This window comes from Heloderma suspectum, chromosome 4 (assembly GCF_057233095.1).
Source record: "Heloderma suspectum isolate Gila_16-S chromosome 4, 16-S_ref, whole genome shotgun sequence".
NCBI classification, from domain to species: domain Eukaryota; kingdom Metazoa; phylum Chordata; class Lepidosauria; order Squamata; family Helodermatidae; genus Heloderma; species Heloderma suspectum.
Genome location: NC_139461.1, coordinates 252339275 through 252358127, shown reverse-complemented (window position 1 = coordinate 252358127; position 18853 = coordinate 252339275). Strand labels below are relative to the sequence as shown.

The 18853-nt window shown below is 45.2% G+C and overlaps 1 protein-coding gene across 2 annotated transcripts in view; it reads right to left on the bottom strand.

Annotated features, from left to right (window-relative positions):
• Positions 1-7184: 7184 nt before the first annotated feature.
• RASSF5 (Ras association domain family member 5) overlaps positions 7185-18853 on the bottom strand; it is a 164748-nt gene continuing 153079 nt past the window's right edge. The window contains exons 3-6 of one of the 2 annotated variants that reach the window (XM_084853338.1): positions 18331-18444; positions 12215-12512; positions 10005-10120; positions 7185-8078 (exon numbers count right to left, since the gene is read on the bottom strand). In XM_084853338.1, coding sequence (XP_084709464.1) covers positions 7926-8078; positions 10005-10120; positions 12215-12512; positions 18331-18444 — 681 coding nt within the window. In that variant the 3' untranslated portion in view covers positions 7185-7925. The remainder of the gene's footprint in view (positions 8079-10004; positions 10121-12214; positions 12513-18330; positions 18445-18853) is intronic. The other variant, XM_084853339.1, reaches the window with a different exon arrangement.

The window sequence follows — 18853 nt, the reverse complement described above, 5'->3', positions numbered from 1 at the left end:
AGAACTGGTTGGGGAATTCCTTGTATTTGTAACACAACTTGCATCAGGGCAAATTACTAAAACCCAAAATCATTTTGTGCTGGCTGGCCTAGGATATTTCTGTGAATTTTTTTACAGGACTCCTGTGATCAGAGTAAAAGGGAGATACAGTCTATACCTAAAGTATCCCAAAATAGTGTGTTTTTCCTCCCCAATTCCAAGTCCTGTTGTGTCTGCTTCTAGTGAACAGGTTTGTTACTTAGTGCAGTAAGGATGGGGAACTCCTTTGGATCTGGAACCTCTACAGGGGAGGCCGGGGGAGCTGTCTGTTCCATTGTGGAAGTATCCAGGCCTTACATTATATTGAGAAAACCAGACTGGTTTCAGCATTCAAATCAGACAAAAAGTGTGTAGCCGAGTCCTTAAGACAAAGCATAGGCCATTAGAGGGATGGGTGAAGAACTCCAGCCTCCCAAGGCTGCCTGTCTGGTCCCCAGCATAGCTCTTGAACCCCACTCCATAGTCCTTTGCTCACACGCAGCCACTTTCTCCCAGGCTGAAATGCAGGTGAACAATGCAGTCCTAGGTCTACTCAAAAGAAGGTGGTTTCAAAGTAAGTCTGAAATTCACATGTATCTGGGAATAACCGGTATTACAGAGGTGGCAACCTGTGACCTAAGAGCCTTATTTGATGTGCCTCCAAGTGCCAGCCATTCTTTTCTATAGTACCTGCTGCTGCTGCAAGGAAAACTAGAGGGGGTGTGTGTGTGTGTGTGTGTGTGAGAGAGAGAGAGAGAGATTGAGAGAGCCTAAGATACATGAAGGCCCCTTCATGGATCACTGCCTTGTTGTAGCGAAGGGGCTTGCGTAACTCAGTGAAGCCATAAGCTATGCCATGCAGGGCCACCCAAGACGGACAGGTCATGGCAGAGAGTTCTGACAAAATGTGGTCCACTGGAGAAGGAAATGGCAACCCACTCCAGTATTCTTGCCAAGAAAACCCCATGGAACGTATCACAAGGCTAAAAGATATGACGCCGGAAGATGAGCCCCTCAGGTCGGAAGGTGTCCAATATGCTACTGGGGAAGAGCAGAGGGTATTTCCAAGTAGCGCCAGAAAGAGTGAAGCGGCTGGGCCAAACCCGAAAGGACACTCAGCTGTGGATGTGTCTGGCGGTGAAAAGAAAATCTGATGCTGTAAAGAACAATATTGTTTAGGAACCTGGAATGTCAGATCAATGAATCAAGGTAAGCTGGAGGTGGTCAAACATGAGATGGCAAGATTGAACATCGACATCTTGGGAATCAGCGAACTAAAATGGACAGGCATGGGCGAATTTAATTCAGGTGACCATCATATCTACTATTGTGGGCAAGAATCCCTGAGAAGAAATGGAGTAGCACTCATAGTCAACAAAAGGGTGGGAAAAGCAGTACTGGGGTACAATCTTAAAAATGATAGAATGATCTCAGTACGAATCCAAGGCAAAAGATGTCCTCTTCATCATAGGGGATTGGAATGCTAAAGTAGGAAGTCAAGAAATCACTGGGATAACAGGCAGGCATGGCCTTGGTGTACAAAATGAAGCAGGACAAAAGCTAATAGAGTTTTGCCAAGAGAACATGCTGATCATAGCAAACACTCTTTTCCAACAGCACAAGAGGCGACTCTACACATGGACGTCACCAGATGGTCAATATCGAAATCAGATTGATTATGTCCTTTGCAGCCAAAGATGGAGAAGCTCCATACAGTCAGTAAAAACAAGACCTGGAGCTGACTGTGGCTCAGATCATGAGCTGCTTCTTGCAAAATTTCAGCTTAAATTGAAGAACGTCGGGAAAACCACTAAACCGTTCAGGTATGACCTAAATCATATCCCTGATGAATATACAGTGGAGGTGAGGAATAGATTTCAGGGATTAGACCTGATAGACAGAGTGCCTGAGGAACTATGGACGGAGGTCCGTAACATTGTTCAGGAAGCAGCAACGAAATCCATCCCAAAGAAAAAGAAATGCAAGAAAGCAAAGTGGCTGTCTGATGAGGCTTTACAAGTAGCTGACGAAAGAAGGGAAGCGAAAAGCAAGGGAGAAAGGGGAAGATATACCCAACTGAATGCAGAGTTCCAGAGAATAGCAAGGAGAGACAAGAAGGCCTTCTTAAATGAACAATGCAAAGAAATCGAGGAAAACAACAGAATGGGAAAGACTAGAGATCTCTTCAAGAAAATTGGAGATCTCAAGGGAACGTTTTGTGCAAAGACGGGCATGATAAAGGACAAAGAAGGCAGGGACCTAACAGAAGCAGATGAGATTAAGAAGAGGTGGCAAGAATACACAGAAGAACTATACAGGAAAGATCTGAATGTCCCTGATAGCCATGATAGTGCGGTCACTGAACTTGAGCCGGACATCCTCGAGAGTGAAGTCAAGTGGGCCTTAGGAAGCATTAGTAACAACAAAGCTAGCGGAGATGACAGTATTCCAGCCGAGCTATTTAAAATCCTAAAAGATGATGCTGTTAAAGTGCTGCATTCAATATGCCAACAAATCTGGAACACTCAACAGTGGCCACAAGACTGGAAAAGGTCAGTTTACATTCCAATTCCAAAGAAGGGCAACGCCAAAGAGTGTTCAAACTACCGCACAATTGCGCTCATTTCACATGCCAGCAAGGTGATGCTCAAAATCCTACAAGCTAGGCTTCAGCAGTATGCGAACCGAGAACTACCGGAAGTACAAGCTGGGTTTAGAAGAGGCAGAGGAACTAGAGATCAAATCGCCAACATTCGCTGCATCATGGAGAAAGCAAGAGAATTCCAGAAAAACGTCTATTTCTGCTTCATTGACTACGCTAAAGCCTTTGATTGTGTGGATCACAACAAACTGTGGCAAATTCTTAAAGTGATGGGAGTACCAGAACACCTTACCTGTCTCCTGAGAAACCTGTACGAGGGTCAAGAAGCAACAGTAAGAACCAGACATGGAACAACCGATTGGTTCCAAATTGGGAAAGGAGTACAACAAGGCTGCATATTGTCACCCTGCTTATTTAACTTATATGTAGAGTACATCATGAGAAATGCCGGGTTGGATGAATCAGAGGTTGGAATTAAGATTGCTGGGAGAATTATCAACAACCTCCGATATGCAGACGATACCACCCTAATGGCAGAAAGCGAAGAGGATCTCAAGAGCCTCTTGTTGAGGGTGAAAGAGGAGAGTGCAAAAGCTGGTTTGAAACTCAACATAAAAAAAACTAAGATCATGGCATCTGGCCCCATCACTTCCTGGCATATAGAAGGGGAAGAAATGGAAGCAGTGACAGATTTTACTTTCTTGGGCTCCAAGATCACCGCAGACGGTGACTGTAGCCCTGAAATTAAAAGACGCTTGCTCCTTGGGAGGAAAGCTATGGCCAACCTAGACAGCATAGTAAGAAGCAGAGACATCACCTTGCCGACAAAGGTCCGTCTAATCAAAGCTATGGTTTTCCCAGTAGTAATGTATGGCTGTGAGAGCTGGACTATAAGGAAGGCTGAGCGCCGAAGAATTGATGCTTTCGAACTGTGGTGCTGGAGAAGACTCTTACGAGTGCCCTGGACTGCAAGGAGGTCAAATCAGTCCATCCTAAAGGAAATCAACCCTGAGTGCTCATTGGAAGGACAGATAATGAAGCTGAAGCTCCAATATTTTGGCCACCTAATGCGAAGAGAAAACTCCCTGGAAAAGACCCTGATGCTGGGAAAGACTGAAGGCAAAAGGAGAAGGGGACGGCAGAGGATGAGATGGCTAGATAGCATCACGGATGCAATGAATATGAACTTGAGCACGCTTCGGGAGAGAGCGCAGGACAGGAAGGCCTGGCGTGCTATGGTCCATGGGGTCACGAAGAGTCGGACATGACTGAACGACTGAACAACAACAACAACAAAGATACATAACTGCATGTGAGTGAGGGTCCTGCTGTCATGCAGTTATGCACCCTAGTCCAGCCTTCCCCAACCTGGTGCCCTCCAGATGTTTTGCACTACAACTTCTAGCATTGCTGATGATTGGCTATGCTGTCTGGGACTGATAGGAGTTATTTATTTATTCATTCATTTCATTTCTATACCGCCCAATAGCCGAAGCTCTCTGGGCAGCTCACAAAAATTAAAGTTAAAGTCCAAAACATCTGGAGGGCACCAGGTTGGGGAAGGCTCCCTTAGACACTTGACTGCATTTCAACTTAAGAAAAAGGGTGATTCATTAACCCTTTTATTGCAGTATGAATGAGAGCTTTTGGCAGAGTATCTCCCCACACCCCCTCTAAGTTATTCATTCACATGCATAAGCTAAGCCTCAGGGAAATGGTACTGAACTTGTATAGTACATAAAAGGCGACTCTTCCAAAGCCTCTATTGTTGTTCACATGGCGGCAAAGGGAGCTTATGAGCGTTTGGCCTGTGTCTCTGTGACTGGAGAATGAGTCAGTGGGCAAAACCAATGTGCCTAGTCCTTCAGCATCTGCTCAGTTGAAAAATATAACCCTGGATAAACATTAGTGGCTTAGCTCCTTTGCCTGCTCAAATGCAATACCAGCGAGTATTGCAGGGGGGCACAAGATAGCAAGAACAAAGTCTTTGAAACCACTTTCATCATAGACCGTTTATTTTTAATAGCTTCTTACACAGCTTGTATAGCATGAACAAATTGGTCAGGAGCTTTAAAAAAAAAGCTGGAAGGTGACATTTTCAAAATAAGGTCATAGGACTGAAACAGTAGTAAAAATAAATTACAGCATTGCAAAAATGGATTTACTTTACCACATAAGCTTTCACTAATTCCATCCTATACAGATTGTACATGTTTTACAGTTGACCATTAAAAAGAAAAAAAAAGTTCCACACGTACATATGCAGGCAACACAACATACTAAACAAAGGCACTGCCAGCAGTAGTCTGCATTTCTTAAGTTGGGGCCTTCACTACCTCCTATCTAAGGCTTCTGGTCTGCCACAGATCAAGTGGCTCAGCTTTCTCTCACAATCATCGGTTTCCCCCTCTCTTCATGCCCCAGAGCTATATAATCTTGTAAAGAAAAACAACACCCACCTATTTTGCAGGAGGCTTTGTCAGCAGCATTCACATACATTGCATAAAAAGCCATGCCTTCTATAAAAATGTTCAAGACATGCCAAGGGAGAGCAGGAGGATGAAGAGCGCCAGTTATCAAAAAGCGGTTCCCCCATCCCACCCCAATAGAAATAAACCCGAAAATAAAAAGAAATATGTAACATTCCTAGGGAGAAGACATCAATGACTTACGAAACTGCCTTTCGTTCTTGTTGTCTGTCTGTCTCGATGGTGGCACTACTGGAAGAACTCCTGGGGTCCCTCCACATTGTGCTTGGCCAACAAGTTCTGCAGTGCTTAGGAAGGGTTTGAGTGCCTTCTCTGGGTTTGGCATTTTGTATGTGCTTCTGGGCATATGCTCCTTCCTTTCCTTATGCTATGCTAATGGTTCTTTTCAGCCCTTTCAGTTGCAGGCTATAGTCCCTGCTCACAACCATGTTCTCCCAGAGAAGAGCACGAATCTTTCCCCCACCCTCCTTGCCTGCCCAAAGAAAAAGTCTGCTTTAGGGAAGCCGCAAATATTGTTACACAAGGCCAGGCAGATTCCAAAAATGGGCTGGTCTTGGCCCTCTTGTCTCAAAGACAAAGGCGAATGACCAAAAGTTTCTTACCAAATGCATGGAGCAAAAAAGGTCATTCTTCTCGTTTTAATCAAGGCAAGATTTGTTTAGGGCATGGGTGAGCAACCTGTGCTCTCCAGATGTGGAGGGCTGCAACTCTCATCAGCCCTAGCCAGCATAGCCAATAATGGGGGATGACAGGCGTTGCAGTCTAGCTACATCTGGAGGACCCCCAGTTGCCTACCCCTGGTTTTGGGTTTTTCCTTACTTTTGCTCAGGCAAGGACACAGCTGGAGTCAAGACACCTTCCACAGGCTGTATGTACTGCTAGCTCACACTTACGCGAGCCCAAAGGGGAAATACCTTAAACCTAGTTTGTTCAGTCAAGCTCACATTGAAATACACTCGGGGGGGGGGGATGTTTGGAAAGGAGGTGGTGGAAGAGAACAATTCCTTCGTCTCACAGAACCACCAGCTCAGTTCTAGATAAATAGAAAAATAAGATTGCTTCCTACTCTAAAATGGTTGCTTGCAAGCCGTACCCACTTTCCTGGGAACATCAGGTGCTCTTCAGGGGTAGCCACACTGGGGCCGCTTTAGTGCAAGACAGTCCCAGACAGCTGAAAGGCTGCATCTGAATGACACAACAACCTGTGCAGGTCTAGTAGCATCACTCTTTCCCACTGAATCCCTCCTCAACCCAAGCGGCTGAGAGAGAGGTTCCAGCTGCATAGGATCCTCTCACAGAAAAGCAGTTCTCATATAGCTGCAGCTATGCCTGACGAACACCTACATCTGCTCCCAAGTGTAAGGCGACTAGATTTGCAAGCAGAAAGTTCTGTCTAACACACAGAGAGTTCGTTGCCTGCACTGTTTGACACCTGAGTGCTTTGCCCATTTCTCATCATGCCTGCTCTATTATCACATGTTCAGTGCTCCAGTGTTGCATGGCAGAGTCTGTAACACCACCAAAGACAGAGGAGTGATGCCACAAGCATTCTTACATTCATAAGCTGCACAGGGGTCACTCACTTCATTACGAAAAGGGGCACCTCAAAAAATGCCATTCAGGTGAGGGAGAATGTTGCCGTTCCGGCACTGAGCTGGACTGGTTGCAACTTGCAACCACCCTCAAATCAGGTGGTGTAGCCAGCAGGTTGAAAACCCAACAACAAGGACAGGGAGCCAGCAGAGCTGGGCAGCAGCTGCAGCTTTATAGCTCATCTCTTACTACACATCTGCCAACAACAGGAACAGCTCAAGATTATTTCCTGGTCCCCCTCAAGGACTTGGCGTACATCTCAGACTAGTAGGTGACTGACATTTCTAACATTTAGTGCTACGGGACAAGTGCCAAAGTCAGCTCTCTGTTGGATCCCTCAACCCTGGTTCCAGTGCTTATGGCAGCCTTCCTTAACATGGCACCCTCCAGAGGCGTTGGACTGCAACTCCCATAATTCCCAGCCAGCTGGCTGGGAATTATGGGAGTTGCAGTCCAACGCCTCTGGAGGGTGCAGGGTTGGGGAAGGTTGTGACTTATGGCATAAGAGGAAACTGTTCCAAAAGTGGGGCTATGCTTGAAATATTAGACTGGGGGCAACAACCCTCCTGAGTTACCAAAACACAACAACAACAAAGCTGACCTTCCCCCCTGAGAAAATACAAACTCTCGTTCAAGGCCCCAAACACTGAAAAGCTTCTCAAAAGATCTGCTGTACTCCCAACAGATTCTTGGCATCTGTTTAGTTCACGCTCTTCGTATTATGCAACAGTCTGTTTGGCATCTTCCATAGTGTGCCCGGAACAGAGCAATAATCCTCCTTTGCTGATGCAGGGCTTCCGACAGTTCATGTAATAAAGTTACCACAAGGAGCACATTCATTGCACTTCTGCCACACACACACACAAATATCCAGCGGGTGAGGTATCGGGGTGGCAGGAGAAGGAAGATAGCCAACTGGCCCTTAGCATTTATGCCATAAGCGACACAGTTCTTTGGACATTCAGCATTCACTGCTGTTTCCTGGCTGGTGCCACTCAGGAGGACCGTGGTGGATGGAGAAGCAGCATTCATTTTTGGTTTCTGGAGGGCCAATGGATTGGGAGATCAGTTCCCCATTCAGGGATGACCAGTTCTAAGCACACCTTGGACTGCAACCAACCGAAAAAAGTGTCCTGAGAAAAAAATTCTTGCTTGGGTTTTGTTTTTGTTTGTTTTTAAATATATATATTTTAGTTTATCACTAGCCATACTTCAAGGTTTAGTTATCCAGGCTTTCCATTTGCTTCTTTCAAGGCTTCCTGCAGTCTCTGCTTAAACCTGTTGTATTTTTTCTGCACCTGCTGGATTTTGTCTTTTTCTTCTCTTTCTAATATTACCAGGAAATTCTGTAGCTCTGGAATAGAGAAGTCATCCCACTGAGGTGGAAAAGAAAACCACATGCTTTAGATTGTCAGATAGAAAATGCATATTTTTCCAAGCAGGTAAGGGTGAGATCTTAGATGTAACCTGGCCAACTGAATTTTTTCAGGATCCTCCCCTGCCCCAAATAACACATCCTTCCCAGTCCCACATTTTACTGCACTTCCTATTCTGAAATCTTCAGGATAAGAAAACAGAAGTCTCCCGAAGAAAAGACTGCACACACCATATCATTCTCCAACTCTGCTTTCAACCACAAAAGAGCCCATATGTGTACATGATGGTTTTCCAGAATAAAGTTCACTAGGTTTTATTCATCACTCTTTAGTTACGTAGCTGTAACTCAAAGGGTAGGGACAGTGGGTTGGACCCAGACTTACAAGTGGAGAACTGCTAACCCCAGAGGAAGTGGGGAGGAGATTTTTCTTGATCCCTCCTTCCCCCGAAGCCTCCTTTTCCTGGAAAGGTTGCTCTTGGGGGTTGGGAGATAGCACAGGGAATTGTAGGGGGATCAGCAAAAATAGTCTCCCCCATCTTCCTCCAGAGGAGAGCTTTCACTGGATCTCAGTCTGTTCCATGAACAGGAGCCCTTCTATTCATGGAATGGCTAGTCTGGGTCTAACCCATTGTGTATGTGCACCTGATTTTAATTTTTTTTTGCAATGGCTCCCAAGTTCAGTGGATGGCTTGGGGACTAGTTTTGTAAGGGCAGTTTATAGGGAAATCCAGATAAACCTACTATGCAGATATTGGCCATAGTTCCCCTTAAAAACTCTCAGGACAAGCACCCCAAATCCTGTTTTTCAGCTGGGAGTATAAAGAGCATTTCTGAGCTTCAGCAAGGGCATCTTTTGAGTAGGAAACATTGCAAACAATTTGGGTGCGTGTATACCCCTTTAGGTCACAGTCAACATCTGGAGATGTGAGTGCAATATGCAAACATGATCTCTCAGAGTCCTATGAACTTAAGAAAAATCCAATTTTGGGAGTGAATTTAAACATTTTGCATTGCCAATATGCTCTGTAAGCGTTGGCACTGCAGAACATGATGTCCTGATAGGAATACAGAAAGGAAAGAAGGTAACTGTTTAAGGCAGGTGTGTGGAACCTATGCCGCCCAGATGTTTTTGGACTACAATCCCTTCAATTCCAGCCAGCATGGCCAATGGATCTTGGGAGTTGTGGTTCAACAACATCGGGACGGCCACAGCTTCTCTACTCCGGTTTAAAGTGTTGCACGACCTGGAGTTTTCTTAGCAGATGAAAAAGACTAGGAATCTTCCTATTGCAGAGTTCTGGACTGCCTGCTTTCTCTTAATCTGGAAGTTGGTTCTAGGAAGCAGCAAAAGAGAAAAAGGAAACACTGCAATTCCATTCTTAGTGTGGTCCTCTAATTTCCAAGCACAGTGGAACTATTTTCCAGAGGACAGGCAGTGGGAGTCAGGGACACGCAAGGAAAAGCAATTTCTGGCAGTGATTTAGCTAAACACTAACCTGTAACATAGCACTTAGTTAATCTATGTTTTGGAGACCCACCATGGCTCCTTTCTGCTAAATTTTAAAGCAAGCTTTTTAAATATTATGATCCAAAACTCTGCAGAATGGGGCTGACTATTGTTACAGGTACAAACTCCAAAGATATTGAAGTTTAAATAATGAGGAAAGGGCATTAAATGAGACCTCTGGACCAAAGGAGTCTTTTTCTTTGCTGCAGTATTCCTCCTGTCTTAGAATGGGATCTCCAATAGTCTTTGTTGTAACAAGCCATGGTACCATAAGGGCTGGATGACTGCTCATTCCACCCACCCACTCAGGTTCTGCCGTTACGGCTGCAAATCGCAGCTTGTTTAATGTGGCTGCACGCTTTCTGAAAGCCAAGCATGTCTGTGCAGGTTCAAAAGCCAAGCAGCTTCCAGACATACCTCAACTTCCCCTGTTTCGTTTTCCTTCAACACGAAACTTAGAATGTCTGTGTCGGGACCTGCGAGGAGCCGGAGGTACAAAGGATACTCTGTCACTGGGAGCTTCTGAGAAAGAACTGGAGAAGGACAAAAACACAAAAGGATTACTTGAGGCCTTTGGAATGAAGAGTGCAAACTGACTGTCAAGAAAAGCCCTCCCTGCACCTGTCTATGCTGTGAAGGCAAGTCCTACCCACAGAGCCTCAAGTAGTGGACAGAAAAGGCTGCTATTGCTTCCAACTGAGATTTTACAGTTGGTGCTTCCTTCCCCCCACAAAGGAGTGACTGGCTATGAATTACTACAGCACTTTAAAAACATTTATTTTAAATTCTCCAGAATGGAGGGGTATCATCAGCCATTTATATCCCTCAAGGGAAGCCATAACACAGAGGACACGGACCTTTAGGGGTGCAATCCTATGCAAGTTTAGACAGAAAAAAGTCCTACAACTCCCAGCTGGGGAATGCTGGGAGTTGTAGGATTTTTTTCTATCTAAACTTGCATAGGATTGCACCCTTAGTTGGTTAAGAGATTGAAACGCCATAATTTCCATGAATACTACTGCAGATGGTTTGAAGTAGAATAAATGCAAGGCTCAGCCCTTCATAAGGACGTGGACTTTCCCAATCTTATCCCTTGAGATGCTTTTCGCTGGAGTTGCCAAGGATTGAACCTGGGACCTTTGGTATGCAAAGCCTGTGCTCTGCCCTTAGCTTAGGGGGGCATAAAGTCCTATGACTTTAGCCCTGGTCGGTGGTGATTAGCCAAACTTGTTCCAATCTGGCTGATGATACTTAAAGCCAGCTATCTTTCTGTACCAGTGAATTAACATTGACTTCTCTGAGTTCACTCAGCAAGAGAAAGACCAGCTATTAGCTCCCTATTCCACTTCAGTAGGGCCACTGGCCACCAGTGCTCATGGCCTTTCATTCCCACAACAAATTAAACTTTGCTACAGGTATCCACATGAGTCAGGATTTTGCATGCAGGCAAGCCACATGCATAGGTAGCATCATGACTTCTGCAGACATCTGTTGAAGTAACATGTCAAACATCCCTTAGTTGTTTGGCCAAACTTCAACCTGTTAGGCTAGATTAAGGTCCATGACCAGGCAGGCTCTTCTAGAGCCCTCCCCTCAAAACGGGCAGCACAGAATAGGTCAAATTGTTGGGTCATAGTGGCTACATTTCAGGACATGTTACATCCAAAATACAACTTAAGAGAAAGCCCATCCATGCTGGCTTGCAATTTGAGAAACTTGTGTTCCATTCCAGAAAAACCCGGACTCCATTTCGGGTTCTACCAGAGGGCCAAAGCAGATATTACTTTAAAGTCATAGCAAGCTGCTATGTCTTCTGTTCTTTCTTTACTCTAGCATAAGCACTGGGGTAAACCAAATAGGTCACTATTTTGCAGTATAAATTGCAATCATGGGGTTCTGGATTGGAACCACAGAGGAGGGAGTTTAAAGTCCCCCTACCCTCCATACTAGAGTCCAGATGAGGGCCCTGCACTTACACCAGAGTAAAAAGGAATAAAAGTAATATCTAACTTGGCCCACAATCTATGAATAGAGATTTGGACCTATTATCTAGGAAATCAGTTTTAGAAGTGTCTCATTCCTATTGACTTTTCAGTAGAAATTCAACAGTGGATGCATCAGATGTCCTTTTTAACCCCCACCCCCAATTTCCTAACAGTCATAATTTCTCCATAAAATACTTTGCTACAGTTACCTGGGCCCATTCTGCTAAAGGGGTTGTGGTGGTTCTGAGCACAAGTGGAGCTTACAGACTTTACCACTACATATACCAGCTATGCTGGCTGGGGCTGATGGGAGTTGTAGTCCAACATATCTGGAGAGCACCAGTTTGGGGAAGGCCGATATACACAGTAGCATCACCAGGTTTGAAACAAAGAAGCTCTCTTGAGCTATGAATAGCTCAGACATGACAAACGTGTAGCCTCCAGATGTTGTTGGACTGCAGCTCCCATCAGCTCCAGCCGGCACAGCCAAGGGTCAGGGATGATGGCCCTCCAGATGATGTAATCCAACATCTAGAGGGCCAAGGTTCCCCATACCTGGGCTAGCTACTCAAGAAGCAGGCAGCTCTTCTTTGCAGCCAAACAACACAGTTATTATTGCCTTAAAAGGGAACACAATTTCACCTTGACTATCTTTCTGCACCTGCTTGAAAAGTGCAAATTTCTGTGGGTTGTCCACAACCATGAATTTCTTCAGAAGTCCCTGGATCACCTCACTCACGGTGGTGGTGCTGCTGATGTGCAACTGTTTGATGGCATCCAGTGGCAGGTAGAAGGAGGTTCTCTTCTCTGTCATGTTGGCCAAGTTGACCTCCTTGAGGGCATCATAGATAGACTGTGGCCTGATCCCTGCTGGGACTGTCACAGGCCGGCGCAGTTTCAGGTGCACTTTGATGAAACCTGTGTAAGTACCATCCTCATTCTGGGTTTGGGGGTAGGGGATGAAATTAAAAGGAAGATTAAAAGGAGGCAGAGCTAGATTTGGTGGTATTTTATTTGCTGAATTACTTGAAACATGGAACACAGATTATTTCCGTGAAGAACCATAGCCTAGAGGCAGCAACCCCATCATCTTTCCATACACACATACGTTCTTGCTCATACGAAATGTACTCTAAGGAAGTGCAGGACCAACCTGCAGCCATACTTGATTCCAGAAGCTAAGCAGAGTCGTTAGTACTTGGATGGGAGCCTCATTAGTGCTTGGATCACCAACTCCCTGGGAATACAGGGTGCCTTTTTTCTCTTTTTGGGGGTGGGTGGGGGGAGGACAGTACCTCTGTGCTAGAGCACATGTCTTGTATGCCAAAGGACAAGGTTAAATCCCTAGCATCTTCAGATGGGGCTGGAAATGACTCCTGCCAATCAGTAAAGACTATACAGAGTGAGGTGGACCAGTGGCCTAATTTTCTACATTCCTAATCTTGACTTAATGCTTTCTGAAAAAGTCCACAATGGGAGACACAACAAGTCAATACAAGGACAACTTCTTTGTACTACCGATAGCATGAAACAATCCCACTGGATTGAATCCCAGACTTCACAAAATGGGATCCCCTCAGCTCCTGCAAACAGAATGTGGAGAGACAATAGTCACTGATTCCCCTGCATCTCCTTGCTGATTCCAAACATCTGCTCCAGAGGATTGGGGGACCCTCTTGAACAGCTGGTGTGGGGGGCTGCAGGAGGAATCAACAAAAATTGACTTCTTGCCCCATTCCATTCATGGAAGCCTCTGCTGGATGGAAGACCCTTCTGTGAATGGAAGGATGCCTTCCTTTTGTAGCAGTGCTCCACTGGGTCCAGCCCACTGTCTTCACCAAGACTACACCCAGTTTTATATTGCTCTAGAAAACGCTTTCTCCACCTGTCATTTAAATATGTTCATTAAATCACCATAAATGTAACTAGGGATTCCCACAGTGTGGCTTGGAACTTCATTTTTTTCAGCTGTTGCCAAAGATAAGAGTGCCAGCTCCAGCTGTTCCACTCCTTCTCCACCTCTTCGTACTACAGGTTTCCCCACAAGTAACTTTGGTTTGCAAAGTAATTTCACGTTGTTTAAAAAAGCTGAACACGTGAAGATGGCAAACATGCTACACACAGATCAACATCAGAGATGCTGGTCTGCTTCCATCTGTAGTATGAGGTTTGTAGGGCTGGTACAAGAGACACGGCCTTTTTGGTCATGGCACCATTGCTGTGAAAGGACCTCCCCTGGGAAACCTACCTGGCCCCATCACTGCTTACTCTTCGTTATCATGTGGTGAAGACCTGGCTTTTTCAGAAGGCTTCTGGTGATGGCCAGTTGCCTTTGGTGCTGTCATTCCTTGGTTTTTCGATTGCTGTGTATTTGTTTCCATAATTTGTTTTATTTGTAATGTTTTTATAATTATTTTCAGTACTAATAATTAGCTATGTGATTTTTTTAATCCATCTTTAAAATAAATCAACAAATAAATAATCAGAAGCAAAGAGGAAAATAAAAAGTCCAAATGTTTTTTAACTGATTTTAAGATTCTTTAAAGGGCTAAAAAATGTTAATATTTGTTGTGCAGAAATTTCAAAAAGACTAATGCAGACAAAGTATAGCATGTCCGCCAATAGTAGTTTGGCATCTGCCAGATATGTGCGAATTTGGTTAATTATATGTAACCAAAGAATGCAAGTTAGCAACAGGCCTCTGGCCTGTGCATTTCCGATATGGGCCCCTGTGCAAACCAATCTGTGCTCTTGTGGATTATGTCATTTGATGTTCCTAATAATTTAGAATAAACCCCAGTCACTTGTAGTGTAGCCATGTGACCTCCTTTATAAAGGACCATCTTCTATTTGAAGGTGTCCTGTTTTTAAAGGGCTGTCCAGTCCAAGTCCAGACCATAAAGGACCATAAGAAGGAAGAACAGGGCCCTTGAAGCTGCCCATCAACAATTTCCATCTGGATAGCAGACTGAACAGCAACACAGCAGTCCCCTGGTCACAGTCTTCCCCACTATAGTGAGATGAATTTAAATTTAATAGCAAATATTTATAGCAAATCATATAAATACATTATAGCAAATAAGTTAAGTATTTCTAGATAAATTATCATAGAATCATAGAATACCTCTTTGGGGTATCCTAATCCACCTGATTCATCGAAGTTATTTGCCTGGCATAGTGGGTAATAAATGCTTAAATAAAGCAAGCAAGCAAAACAAATCCAACAAGTTGATCAACTCAGGACACCCTAAGCTGAGCGAAACATCCCTTTTCCATTAAGTCGGCATTTTGAATTGGCCGTTCCTTGGTCCCTCTTTAGATTAGGCTGTTGTTTTCAAAGAGGAAGGCATAACCAAGAATGCGAACCGAAACCCAGTGATCAAAGATGGCACACTGTGGCTGGTACATTTTCTGTGGTGGCAGGGATGAACACAATTGCTTCCACCGGGGCACAGGATCCCAGGCAGCTGCTGAACCACAGTGGAAAGTGTGGGTTATGTTCATCTCAACTCATCTGCACTAGAACAATAGAGCCACAGCTATTTGTGGAAAATCATTTGCTGGTATTCATAGGGCACGGCAGTGGCTACAGGCGGTCTCAACTGAAGCCTCAAATTAGCTACGGAAGAACTGTCCCCCAGCTGCTACATGGCTCACACCAGTTACACAGCAGGTTCATGAAAGAACCCCTGAAGAAATCTGGCTGATGGATAGACATAACCAAACCCTCCTGTATTCAAAGGGGACCTGGATCAGCCCCTTACAAGGGGAAAGTTCCAAAGCTGCCCTCCCTACCGGAATTCCTGTGAACCATTACTAGAGCCAAGTAAAACAGCTCAGGCCCTGAAGACTGGAGCCTCTGCCCAGGCCACCAGGCAGAATTCATGGATTTGTATCTGTCCCGCTTAGGACATCTCTACACCAGCCTAAAGTCCTGCATTTAAAACAGGGCTTTCTGCTTCCATTTTAAATGCAGGATCACAACTGACTCCCTTTACATCCGTGTGTTTCCTTTCTCCCCTCCCCTTCCCCCCTCCTTCCCCCCATATCTGAGTCTTCCATGATCTTTCATTGATCTTGCTCCTCTTCTTGCCGCTTTAACGTTTTTCATGGAGGAAACTCAAGCAGAACTCAACAGGGTAATTTGATAACTCATTACCTGCAATCTATTTAAAAACTGAACAAAGGGCATTTAGTGCAGGAGACGCCCTGGAGGGTCACGGCAGGGTCACAGCATCATGTAAAGAGCCTGTAAACGTCCATGAAGGAGCAATCTCAATCACAGGATAAAAGCTCCGTGTGAAGGAGCCCTTAGTCATACTTCGTTTCACAAAAGAACTGATGCCATAGGGAACAGAGGACATGGGACCATATGTTAGAAGTACAGCTAGTTTTCTGCAGAATGTTTTATCTATCTATCTATCTATCTATCTATCCATCCATCCATCCATCCATCCATCCATCCTATTTCATCCTGCTCTCTCACACAGCAACCTTGAGAGGTAGTTCAGCATGACAGGCAGAGTACTGATCATTGCTTATTTAGCAATGTGATCCAGACAGACCAAACCTCATCATTATTTGCTATGTTCAAAGGCCCATGCACACTATTTTGTGCCCCAAGTGAAACTAAAAGGCCACTTCAAACTACGTTACTTTTCCTTTGGTATTTTCCAGCTGCGATTGGGACTGCCCTTCTGCCCTCAACTACTTTTGTAAGCTGCACAATGCCCCTGACTTGCATACATCTGGATCCAGAGAGCTTAGTAAGTTTGCGGCTATTCAAAACCTGGTTAAGCAAGACTGTAGGCTCCTCGGTGAGAGAGCCTTTGTCACTTCTGTTATGGTCTACAGCAGCCTTCCCCAACCTGGGTGCCCCCCAGATGTGTTGGACTGCAAGTCCCATCATTTCCAGCCAGCCAATGGCCATTCTGGCTGGGAAAGATGGGATATGCAGTCCAACACATCTAGAGGGCACCCAGGTTGGGGAAGACTATTCTACTGTATAGCAGCAGGAATCCATAGATTCACGCCATGGAGCATGCATTCTACAAGGTATGTCCATATAAAAACAAAGGCGAAAGGAATGAACAGATTGATGGCACATCTGTGCTGCTCAGGATATCATAGATCCATTTGGTGGTGGTAGTGTCAAATGTGTGACAGGGCAATATTGATCAGTTCAGGTCAGCACAGCAGCATCCATGAAATAATGTACAATCCAAATATAATCATGCACATCGACCAACTTGGCGGGAGGGGAATTGACACAGACTGGAGCCTAGTGCTCAACTCTCAAAAAGCAGAGATGTAAATGAATGAATGCCAATTCCTCGCAAACGTATTGATTATGAATCCATGAACTACATACTCACAATACAGCCTCCCACTCTAAGCTCCAAAGGGTAAGGCAGGAAACAAAGGGAAATAATACTGGTTTTGCTATTTAGGGGATCTCTACACCTCACGTTTATTGCGCATTTATAGTTGCTCACTCACTGAATTGTGCGGGTCCATTACATGATGTCGTTGTTGTCTAGTCATTATTCCACTATTTTGTCCCACCTATCCCGTGTTTTCCTCAAACAGAAAAAACTGGGTATTTTTCCAGATATGCGCAAATGGAGCGCCATGTCCTCCCTGTGTATTTTTCCCCTCGCGTGAATGAAGTGCTGAGTGTGGTTGTTGGAGGCGTGGTCATGAGGTCGAAGGTGGTGACGAAAGTCTGATGGGTGTTCAGCCTTCCTGTGCCTGAGCCATTTTGGCTCCTCACCATTTACAGCCTGTCTGTTCAAAACAGAGCGGTAGAACGGCAGAGCGGCAGCGCATGGTGGCGGGGGGGGGGGCGGCAGAGTGGAGGAGCAGCAGAGGGGCTGAGTGGCAGGGACTGGCCAAAAGCATGGAAGAGGGAAGCAGGGCCGGGGAGATTGGTGGGGGTGCTGTCCGCGTGTCAGTCCCATCCACCACTAACGTGCAAGGGGAGGGAAGGGGGCAGGAACCCAGGAGCAAGTATCGCTGAATCTGGAGCGTGTGTAATGCCTCTTCACAGAAACATAACACTATGGGAATGGCCACCTACAGAGAAGGAAGCACGTGTAAAGGGAATCAGTTGTGATCCTGCATTTAAAATGGAAGTGGAAAGCCCCGTTTTAAATGCAGGATTTTAGGCTGGTATAGAAATCCCCTTAGTCTCAGCAGTCACTCCATAAAGCACCATTACTTCTGGTGTACATACATTTAAATTTGGCTGGCTATTCTCTCTTCCCCAAAAGCTCAGGTGCTAAGTTATGGCCATGGGAGTTAGGGGCCACAAGAAGAAGGCACTGAATGCAGTAAATGGCCAGGGGAGAGACAGTTCTCTGAAGTGCCTAAATTTAGTAAAGCCGGTGTGGTTCAGAAAACAATTCTTCCTTCTGCAGGGGCATCTGGCAATCTACAATGTTAAACTCCTTAGGTCTCTCATTACATAGTTAGGTTAGGCCATCCCATTTATATGGAACTCCAACCCGCAGGAGTCAGGGCTTCATTTGTTCTTTGAGTTATTGGGGAAGGGGCAGCAAGAGGGCACATTTTCTAGTGGCTATGAGGGGAATGGGGAAGAGATTTATTCATTCTTGGCCTTAGACAAGACCCCACCACAGATGCCCATAGGAAAAACTAGGCCCAGTTTCTATATCACATTCTGTGGCTTGTACAACAACAGCTGACATTATAATAAAAGTTTACATTAAAAGTAATGCAGAAAATGCAATACAAACCAGTTTCATCAGCAAGCAGTTGTTGACCTTTGAATTGTAATTGTCGATCTTCACCTTCAGCTCTTGGACGGTTGGAGCTTTCGGTTTCTCTTCTTCCACTGTTTTTGTTACATTCTAGAACAAAAGATAAAGCAGCACTTGAGATACGCCTCTGTTGGCTCATGAAGCTTTTGGAATCCCCTTTGCCTAACACAGGGTTTGCCCGCAGCAGCACTCACTCTGCCACATTCCATTTCATTGTCTCCTGTTACACATTTTATTTACACACATATATATACGGTATATACACATTACTATTTATTATAATTTATCGTTAGACTCAGTTTGGGGGGGGGTTGAGGGGGGCAGGCAGATTGCCACTGATGTCCAGCCTCCTCACCCCCATTGAGATGATGGTGGCCGTTGAACAGACCCGTGAGCCAGCTTGCCACCGCCACCACAATCACCATCACCATCACTGCTGCTGCGCCTATCTGGCTGCTTCCCATGGTAGCTGGTGAGGACTGGAGGGTGGTGCTGAAAG